This window comes from Thermobia domestica, chromosome 4 (genome assembly GCF_964235325.1).
Source record: "Thermobia domestica chromosome 4, izTheDome1.hap1.1, whole genome shotgun sequence".
Taxonomy (NCBI): domain Eukaryota; kingdom Metazoa; phylum Arthropoda; class Insecta; order Zygentoma; family Lepismatidae; genus Thermobia; species Thermobia domestica.
The window spans coordinates 190,257,709-190,268,888 of record NC_137457.1 but is presented as its reverse complement, the minus strand read 5'-3'; the positions used below and the strand labels follow the sequence as shown (position 1 = coordinate 190,268,888).

Here is an 11,180-nt window from a genome sequence, read left to right as displayed (position 1 = left end):
TTAAGTTATATTGTAACAACTTTGACAATTGAAGAACACTTCTTCGTGGTTAAGTATTTTGTTTAAAATGTTATTATTCAAAAACAATAATCAAAATAAATGGTTGAGTAACGATTTCTCTTGAAATCTTCAAAAACTTCGAACTTACATAAAAAGATATTATATGTTTCACAAATCATCACTTAAAGATACGTAACTATCTATCAGTTCATCGACTAAGTGCAAGTTCGTAAAAATCTAGAAGTAAGTTATCTCTGTTGTTTGTTCCTACACTTTAGGATGCCTATGGAGTGAAAATATAATTTTAAAAAAAGGAAAAGAAATTATTTCGTTTCTTCAAATTTACTATTCGTCACCACCTCATATTTTTGCTCTCGCTGAGAGGAATGTATATATAAATACACACACGCACAAACACACACACACTCACACAAAAAAACATACGTACATATATACATATATACCACAAGCTAATAGAGTAAACTGAATACAGGTGCCTTCCATTTCAATTCAGGCAGAGCATGTACCATCACCATCTCAGATATTGTTGAAACTTTTTTTATAGCAACTAGACATGTTTTTAAGAGACCCACATTTTTTTGTTTTGTCGAAAAAAATTTTCCCGCCAAGTAATGGGCCATCAAAGACGGGGAGTACAATTTATGAATTGTAGAAGACATGGAAAATGGTCAACTTCGGAGCCTCACCATTCGGCTATGGAGACAGGTAGAGTTATAATTCTTGTTGTGGTATGTACATAGGGATATAAATAAACTATATTTTATTATAGTTTGGTTTGCGCATGCGTATCTTTTTGTACATACATTAACAAATGAACGTCAATTTATCTGAAAAGTCGAAGTTTGCGAATTTTTTTCGAGCACTTCCAGTTCGAATTTTAAAATTCTGTTTTCACCGTTGGTAAGACCTGGTTACCCGCTTTGCGAAAAAAATTTTTTATCGCTTCTGTGTGCAACCGTTTTGTCGCAAAAAATTCGAGAAATTGTAAAATTTTCAAAAATCGCCATTTTTGGGCGCCATTTTCTCGAAAACACCATCTTTTAAAATTCTGAAATTTTGTCAGATGGTTCAACTTTACATGAGTAATAAACACACCAAATACCATTCTCGACCAATGCTTCATGAATTAACTGCAGCCTTTTAAAGTTACCGAAGTTTCGTTAACTTTGATGTGACAGTTAGCAACACTGGGAACAATAAAAGTGCAATGATTTGATGATGTTTGTGGTTCACATGCATTAAATGAAGAATAAAAGGTTTTCTTGACTGTTTTTTTATTATTATTATTATTATTATTATTATTATTATTATTATTATTATTATTATTATTATTATTATTATTATTATTATTTTGATCAAGAAGGCTCTCTGAAATAGTAAAATGGGCCTCCCCCTACTCCTTCGTTTTCTTAAACCGTAATAATCTGAGGTGGAAATTACGATTACGAAACACACAAATTTTAAGTTTACTTGAAATGGCCATCCAATAAATTCTGATGATCTACAAAAAGCCTGAACTATTACCTCAATGATGATTTGGAATGCTCCAGATAAAGTCTCAATTAAGTGCGATGTAATTACAATGATTGAAAAAGGACAAAAAGTTAAAAAAAATTGAAACGTTTTCTTACGCGTTCCAAAGAAATTTACTGACTTTTTAAACAGAACAATCCCAACATAAGAATGGGTCACTCGGAATTTTACAGTATTCGTCTAAAGTGGGTCAGTCCGCAACCTGCGAGGGAAGTGTGTATGTGTGTGTGTGTGTATTGTGCAAATTTTAAGTTATCTGCTATTGCGTTGCTACAAATTAAAGGTGCAGCCTGTATTGAAGCTGTCATTAGTGACCTATTTCCTTTAGTAGTATAATCCGTAGAAAATGACAACTGTCTTCTTCAAGAATGTGGTGAATGTCCTGGAGTGGAAGGAATAAGTGTGGAGTCTTTAATTATTGATCCTGATGAAAATGAAACTGAAAATCTCGTTAAAAAAAAACTGATACTTTCTGTTTTCGTATCGTACATTGCTTGTTTAACTGTAAGAATTGTAATTCATGACTACATCAAGAATTAATTGCTACCGAAAAGCACCGTATAAAATTTCAAGATACAAATTCTATTTTACTTCATGTGGACTTCGCTGAAAACTGCACTGTTATTCTGCAAAGTGAAATTCAAAGTCATCACCGGAGTATGAAACAACTGACAGTTTTGTTGTAATAAACTACGATAAAACACACGATTCGGCTCATGTACTCATAGCCATAGACAAGATTCTAAAAATACTCGAAGAAAAGCGAAAATATACTTTATAGAAAAAGGTTTGAATACGAGAAAATAAGTGTCTACAATTTCCCAAACCGTGTCAGTGATTTCTGATGGCGCTGCATCCCACTTTAAAAATCTTTTTTAAATGTTCGAGATGCAGACAGATCCAATAAAGCAGTGAAACCGGCCATGCATGGTCTCTGCGACGGTACTGAGGGGGGGGGGAGGTGTAAAGAATGTGGCAACGCGGCATAACCTTAGGCAAATACAGATACACAGTATTAAAACCGCAGAAGAAAAAGAATGAAATGAAATCTTTAAGTTTTACGTCCCACGATTATGCCGGTTAGGCTAAAGGAGACTGTGATTATGAGAAACCAATGAAATGCAGAAAGTGGGAGGAAACGGGATAACCCCGAGAAAACCCACGAGCACGGTGTTTGTCCACCACAAAGCCCACACGGCGCGATCTGGGATCGAACCAGGGACCCCAAGCACCGGAAGTGAACGCTCTACCACTGAGCCACCGCGCCTCCACTAAAACCGCAGAAGAATTCGTGAGTATAGTGCAAGTATAAACTCCGGGTATTACTCTCGTTTTGTTGCCTGGAACTGAATTCGACGACTTCCGGAAGAAAAAAAGGGAAAGTATGCGACCGGTAACTGGTATTCAACGAAGTCATCTTTGGCTTTCGGAAAATGGCAATGCAGTAACGAGTCACCATGAACTAACTTCATGCTTCCTCCAAAATCGAACTTCTGCAATTCAAAGTGTAGATTTAAGAAATCTGGAAAAAGGAACTTTTGTTACGTAGCAGTGAAGTTGAAGTGCTGTTTATGCTTCCACATGGACGTTCAGCATTTGTGACTATAGACAATGTGCTACGCAGGGACGGATCCAGGACGGACTTCTGGAAGGGGGGGGGGTATACTGCTACTTTACTGCTACTTAGAGCTACGAGCTCCATACTCTGAGATCGGTTTTATTTATATATGAAATAAAAAAGTTTCTTCCCCCTAGATCCACTCCTGGACAAGTTGTGAGTGAGCCAACACCTATTGGAGTACCTGCACAGTTACATGCTATTAGACATCAATCAGGCAAATGATTGGTCCATGTAAAAAATAAAAAAATAAAAAAATCAGTGAAATTTTGTTTCCGAAGACCATTTTAAGTAAGTGAACTTTAAATTTGTGCGTTTCGTAATCGTAATTTCCACCTCAGATTATTACGGTTTAAGAAAACGAAGGAGTAGGGGGAGGCCCATTTTACTATTTCAGAGAGCCTTCTTGATCAAAATAATAATAATAATAATAATAATAATAATAATAATAATAATAATAATAATAATAAAACAGTCAAGAAAACCTTTTATTCTTCATTTAATGCATGTGAACCACAAACATCATCAAATCATTGCACTTTTATTGTTCCCAGTGTTGCTAACTGTGACATCAAAGTTAACGAAACTTCGGTAACTTTAAAAGGCTGCAGTTAATTCATGAAGCATTGGTCGAGAATGGTATTTGGTGTGTTTATTACTCATGTAAAGTTGAACCATCTGACAAAATTTCAGAATTTTAAAAGATGGTGTTTTCGAGAAAATGGCGCCCAAAAATGGCGATTTTTGAAAATTTTACAATTTCTCGAATTTTTTGCGACAAAACGGTTGCACACAGAAGCGATACAAAAATTTTTTCACAAAGCGGGTAACCAGGTCTTACCAACGGTGAAAACAGAATTTTAAAATTCGAACTGGAAGTGCTCGAAAAAAATTCGCAAACTTCGACTTTTCAGATAAATTGACGTTCATTTGTTAATGTATGTACAAAAAGATACGCATGCGCAAACCAAACTATAATAAAATATAGTTTATTTATATCCCTATGTACATACCACAACAAGAATTATAACTCTACCTGTCTCCATAGCCGAATGGTGAGGCTCCGAAGTTGACCATTTTCCATGTCTTCTACAATTCATAAATTGTACTCCCCGTCTTTGATGGCCCATTACTTGGCGGGAAAATTTTTTCGACAAAACAAAAAATATGGGTCTCTTAAAAACATGTCTAGTTGCTATAAAAAAAATTTGAACAATATCTGAGAGGGTGATGGTACAATTTTATATTTTTTTTGCCTGAGTTGAAATGGAAGGCACCTACATAATTTCAATGTTGTTATTACTAACTATTAATTACATGCATCATTATTCAACATCTTATTTTTAAAACGCAAGCATTACTTGCATGAAGATTGGCAATAAAACAACATTCCGTACTTACTGTCACAGCCTAGGATAAAAAAATATAAAATTAATCGGTCATAAGTATTTTTAATTTATGGACTGAAAATATAGACTATACAATTTCTCTAATTCTCGAAAGGTAAATAACATATTCCCAAAAGTTTTCAACGCGTCGTCATTTCCCAATAATACTTTCTGAAACAAAGCGCACAGTGTTTGTTGGCTTGTACACTCCGCATCAAAAAATTGCGACAGCTAACGCCGTGCACTTAGACCATCCTATATACACGTTCTTATCCCATAATTGTGTCAGGCAAAGAACACCTCAGTTTCCCCTTTTTTTCTCCTCTCCCATACTAAAATTATATAAGAAGATGAGCGCCATTCTACTTTTAAAGTGTATATGTATTAGTTTCGATAATATGAAATAACAAAACCGTAAGAAACAAGATTTATAAGTTGATGTAAGGAGAAACTGAAACACACAGAATGAAAAATTGAAACCAATCGATGACTATTACACAGATTCCGGAATGAGGCAGAGAGAGAGAAAGAGAGAGAGAGAGTAAGAGAGTGAAGAGGAGAAATGAAGAAATGGAAAAGGGAGAAGAGATAAAAATGTGGCATTGAAACGTAGTAAGGAAAGACCCCAACAGTATACAGTTCCGTTTAGAGAAATCCGACAGTAATATGGGAATAACTTTTGTCTTTCCATATTTTTCACTACTATTTAAATATATAGAGGACTTTTATAAAGAATATCGTACTCAGTTTCAAGTAGAACTGTAGATCTCCGAGACACATCTAGGATAATGCCAAAAGTTTAACACACATGCTCTGGTTCCGCATGGTTCATTGGAAGTATGATCCAAAATGCATTCTAATAAATCCAGTAGACATGGTTGGTCATATCCTTCATTTCAGACTACTAATTGAAACTGAACAGGAAAAAAAAAAAACGAAACGTAAAGAAAACCAAAGAGAGAAAGATAAAATTGAAGGAGTGTTAGTTTGCTGCTAAATTTCTATCAGAAATACTCTATATTAAAAGTCCAAACTGTATCGTGATGAAAAGTTACAAATGTTTGAAATGAAAAGTTTATCATGAAATGAAATGAAAAGTTCCTCATACATGTAGCATGTTTCAAATTTCAATGTGAATAAAACACATTGAATTATTGAATGGAAACAAATTTTGCGTGAAACTAGCATAAATAAAATTTTGTTTTCAAACAACCAAAGAGGTTACCATTTCCTAATATTTCCGAAGATTTATCTGTGCCGAACATCCAGCATTGATTTCATCTCTTGCTGATGTAACGTAATTTGCACAGATAGAATGAACACACTAGAGCTCAAATGGATCACCATATCAGTAGGTTATAAACCACCACTTTCTCAAGGATTCAAAACTGCAGTGACCCGGTAGTTCAACTGAGACTCGGTAACCCAAAGGATAAAAAAGAGATTTTCCTGATTTCCTTGCGTTTAAATGGTGTTTTTGTCAGAGACGACCAGGACTGGAGATGTTACTCCCAGATCATGAAAAAGACGACGCCGAAGTTTCCAGTTAATTAAATTCTCCAGACCAGGTATATCGGGCTCTTGCTCCATTTTAACTTCAGAAAATAAAGTACGTTTTTGTGTGAGAGAGGGAGGTAGAAGTGAAATATGCAAAGACAGGATAGGGAAACATCAAGAAAGAGAGTCTGAAATGAAATGAAATGAAATCTTTAAGTTTTACGTCCCACGGTTATGCCGGTTAGGCTAAAGGAGACGGTGATGATGAGAGATGAGTGAAATGGTGGAATGAAGAAAGTGGGAGGAAACGGGAGAACCCCGAGAAAACCCACGAGCACGGTGTTTGTCCACCACAAAGTTTACTTGGAGGGGGCTGGGATCGAACCCGGAACCCCAAGCACCAGAGGTGAACGCTCTACCACTGAGCCACCGCGCCCCCCCAAAAGAGAGAGAGTGTGTGTGAGAGAGAGGTATAACGAATATAAATATGGAACTGCAGTTTATAGTGTAGAACGCACACACTGTTTACTCGAGATATCGCCAGTGATGCCTTGTAAGTTCTCCATCAGAGAATAAATCTCTGATTGCAGCCATTATTTTATGATAAAAAATCATACTATCTGATGAGGAATCGATCCTAGATTCTCAATTTGGAAGTCTAGGACGTTATCACTACACCATCGATTGAGTTATCCAAACGTTATATATGTAATAGTATAGTGTTTCTTTCTGATAACGATACCACGAAAAGTGAATACTGCATATCAATGATGTGTTTCGATTATCCTGGTATTTCCCTTGACCTTTTGCAACCAACATTCTTAAATCGTCTCTATCATGATAGAAGTGTTTGCTGGATAAGCTTGCATATGTGCATTATTTTTATTCATATTAGTTTCATTTTTTTGTGTATATAGTTTAGTGGTTTTACTGAATTCTTTGTGATTCTTTTAGTGAGTTTTTTGGTGAGTTTTTAGTGAGTTGTTTCTGCATTGCCTGGCAACAGTGCCTTCAGTGTGCTATTCAAGGTGTGTCTGTGCATTCGAAAATGTGCTGCGAAGTGCAACTAGGCAAGCATATTCATTCATAGTTTTAGAAAAGCATATTTTTCATAGTTTTTAGAGAAGCACTCATGTTCATTAATAGACAAGATTTACATGTTGTTAACAGTGTTTTAGAGTGGTACTCAGTTTATGTGTGACCGAAGACAAAGTATAATGGTTAGCAAGCAACCATGTGGTTTAGCAGCAAGCAAGCAACAATTACTGCAGAAACAAGTTAAGATAAGTAATTCATTGTACTAACCTTTAAGTATTATATCAATCATTATGTTAACATACGAACAAAGCATGTCATGTTTATTATATTAACGCATGTACCTCGGAATAAGAATTGAAGCAAGTAACACCTAAAATATTCGTTAAGTCTTATTTCTCGTTCCTCCATGATATCTGGGTGAATCAGTAAAATGGGTTTAATCATACAGTTCATTACCTGTGGATGTGATATGCGTGTTTTGTATATAAAATACATAAACATATCACCCCATACATAAGCATCATCATTTTTTTTTGGTCCTCCGTCCACCGGATGTCAGAACGAGAAACGTGACTGCATTCTTCGTTCTCGTGTGTGTTTGTGTGCGTGCTGGCTGTCATAGGCAAGACAGAACTGTTCATATCAGTACATTGGTGTGTGTGCATTCAACCCAGCTGAATTCAAGGTTACACGTCTGTAGGTCACTTAGAAGTAAAAAGCAAAATATATTGTCAGCGCTTTGTGTAGTTAAAAAAGAAGGACTGAAACAATGGCAGAAGCGCAGTTGGGTCAATTAATTAAGAAACGTGCTTCGGTCAAAGGTCAGGCAACAAGAATACAGACATTTCTTCAAAAGCTACAGAATGAAAATAAACCTAGCATACAAGAAGCAAGAACGAGGTTAGTTGCACTTGAAGGGATTTTTATTAAGTTTGATGAAATACAGTCAGAAATAGAGCTCTTGGATGAGACGGGTGAACAAGAAACGCACAGAATTACATTCGAGGAACTGTATTATGATTCAAAGGTTAAGTTACAAGAATTTATTGATAGTTTTGAACAAAAAACGGATTCAGGGACAGCAAATAACAAAGCTGGAAATTCTAGTAGTAGTTCAGTACAATTGCCTAAAATTTCCTTGCCCATATTTTGCGGTAAATACGAGGAGTGGTCGCCCTTTAAGGACATTTTCATTTCCCTTATTCACAATAACGAATCATTAAGTACAGTTTGTAAGTTTCAATATTTGCGCACATCGCTCAAGGGAGAAGCGTTTACATTAATAGCAAATCTGCCAACGGTAGAAGTAAATTACGAAATTGCATGGAAGCTTCTTGTTGAACGCTACGAAAACAAACGGTTGATAGCTTCGACGTATGTACGAGGGTTGCTCAATATCAAGCCAGTAACGAAAGAAAACGCTAAAGACATTAGACAATTTGTAAATACTGCACGCAGTAATTTTCAAGCCCTTGAAGCATTGAATTTGGACAAACCTTTGCATGACGTACTCCTAACACAACATTTAGTAGAAAAACTTGATTCGGCAAGCAAAAGGGAATGGGAAGCTGAGCAAAGTAGTGACTCCTTTCCATCGTTATCGGAATTATTTTCATTTTTAGAAGGTCGTTGTCAAATGTTAGAAAACATTCGTCCTACTCAATCTGAAAGTACTTATGACAACAAAAGTGTAGATTCCAAAGCAAAAAGAAAGAATAACAGTCAAGTGAATGCGTTTGTTTCTGTGCTTCCAAATGCATGTAATATTTGCCGTAGCAAAGAAACGCATGCTGTTTTTCGCTGCCCAGAATTTCTGAGTGCTAACATTAATCAAAGAAAGGAGCTCGTGAAGCAAAATAAACTATGTTTTAATTGCTTAGGTAATAAACATCAAGTAAAAGCATGCAAATCAAGTACTTGTAAGAAATGTAATTTTAAGCATAATACACTGTTGCATGAAGATACTGCTCAGGAGGCTACTAACAAAGACAGTTCAAGCAAAACAAATAACAATAATACTAATGTACCTAAAGTTAAGGAACAGAACCAGGTTAAAGTTCAACCACAGGATTCTTATTGCTCATTTAAGATTAATTATGGTCAGCAAGTCTTATTAGCAACAGCGTTAGTTAACGTAACAGACACTAAAGGTCGTTTTCAACAATGCAGAATGTTATTAGATGCAGCGTCTCAATCGAATTTTGTAAGCGAAGCTTTAGTTCATAGATTAGGTCTCAAGAAAACGAAAAATCGTGTTCCCATTAGAGGTATCAATTCTGTAACCTCCGAAGCTCAGCACAGTGTTGAAGTTCATATTTATTCACGAACATGTGATTTTAATGCAGTGGTCGATTGTTTAGTATTGCCAAACATTACAGGTTGCATACCTTCTAAGGATATCGATTACAGTAATTGGAACTTGCCAAAGGATATTTGCTTAGCCGATCCAAATTTTCATCGCTCGTCGTCAGTAGACATGCTTATAGGTGCGGGGTTATTCTACAGTCTCCTCGAGCCAGGCCAGAAGATTAGAAAAGGAAATTATCCAGTTTTGCAGGAAACGAAGCTAGGATACGTTGTCGTCGGAAATATGCCTTCAATACCCGAAGAAGCCAACCAGTCGGTAATTTCATGTTTTGCTCAGATGGAGACAGACTTGGATACACAATTGAGAAAATTCTGGGAACTCGAAGATCTTCAGACTAAGATTTACACGCCGGAAGAAGAAAATTGTGAGAAGCATTTTTTACAAAATACAACCAGAAATGGAGACGGAAGATTTATTGTCAAATTACCAAAGAAGGAAGAGAATGCAGCTTTAGGAGAGTCTTACAACATGGCACTACAAAGATTTAAGCAGCTTGAAAGAAGATTGCTACAAAATCCTGAGTTTCATAAACAATATGCCGCCTTCATGGATGAGTATTTAAGTTTGGGTCACATGCGAAAAGTTACAGAAGAAGACGTGAACAGCAGCAGCAGTTGTTATCTTCCACATCATCCTGTATTCAAGATGGACAGTACAACAACTAAATTAAGAGTGGTTTTTGATGCAAGTGCAAAAACGTCTAATGGCAAATCATTGAATGACATTCTTCAAGTTGGGCCAATTGTTCAAGATGACTTGTACTCCATTATTTTAAGGTTTCGGTTGTATCCAGTTGCATTTACAGCAGACTTAGAGAAAATGTATCGCCAAATATTAATTCATGATGAGGACAAGTGTTTACAACGCATCCTTTGGAGAAACTCAGTAGAAGAACCGATCCAGTCGTATGAGTTACAAACAGTGACGTACGGGACTTCGTCAGCATCCTTCTTGGCAACAAGATGTCTGAAGCAAATAGCGGAGGAAAATTCCAAGGAATTTCCAGAAGCAGCAGAAGTAATAAAACACAATTTCTACATTGATGATGTGTTAAAATCAGTACCAAACGTGTCAAAGGCCTTAGAACTACAGAAGGATCTTATTAATATTTTAAGCAGAGCAGGTTTCAAGCTTTGTAAATGGAGTTCTAACAAAGAAGAAGTACTTCAAGGAGTTCCCGAGGATTTTAGGGAAAAACAACAGCCAATCATACTTGGTCAGCAAGACGGTGTTAAGACTTTAGGAATAGCATGGATTCCATTAACAGACAAACTCATAATTTCGAACAAACTTTGTAAAAATGGAACTGCATTAGAAAGTAATGTTGCAATGACAAAAAGACAAGTCGTCAGCATAGTGTCATCTATCTTCGATCCATTAGGTCTAATCGCTCCAATTGTCATCAAATACAAGAATTTCTTACAGAAATTGTGGAAGACAGGGATGGATTGGAATGACCATTAGACACAGTCCTACAAGTTGAGTGGAATCAATTAATGTCTTGGTTACCTGCGATGGCGAAGATACAAATTACAAGAAACGTAATGTCTTCAGAGAACGTTAAGGAAATACAATTACATGGTTTTTGCGATGCAAGTGAAGAAAATTTTGGAGCAGTAGTGTACATCAGGGCTACAGACGATCAAGGAAACATTGAAGTCAATTTACTTTGTTCAAGGTCGAAGGTTGCACCACTGAAGAAGCAAACTTTGCCTAG

General features: G+C 36.1%; 1 protein-coding gene across 1 annotated transcript; it reads left to right on the top strand.

Annotated features, from left to right (window-relative positions):
- Nucleotides 1–9,931: 9,931 nt before the first annotated feature.
- LOC145682974 (uncharacterized) lies at nucleotides 9,932–11,180 on the top strand. Its single transcript, XM_081754331.1, has 2 exons — nucleotides 9,932–10,480; nucleotides 11,142–11,180. The coding sequence occupies exons 1-2, from the start codon at nucleotides 9,932–9,934 to the stop codon at nucleotides 11,178–11,180; spliced, it is 588 nt and encodes a 195-aa protein (XP_081610457.1).

Bases quoted from the DNA above. Each gene is read 5' to 3' on its own strand.
- LOC145682974 (XM_081754331.1), top strand. From the start codon at position 9,932: ATGGCACTACAAAGATTTAAGCAGCTTGAAAGAAGATTGCTACAAAAT. The intron at 10,481-11,141 runs GTAATAAAACAC...ACTTTGTTCAAG, and splicing joins AATTTCCAGAAGCAGCAGAA to GTCGAAGGTTGCACCACTGA.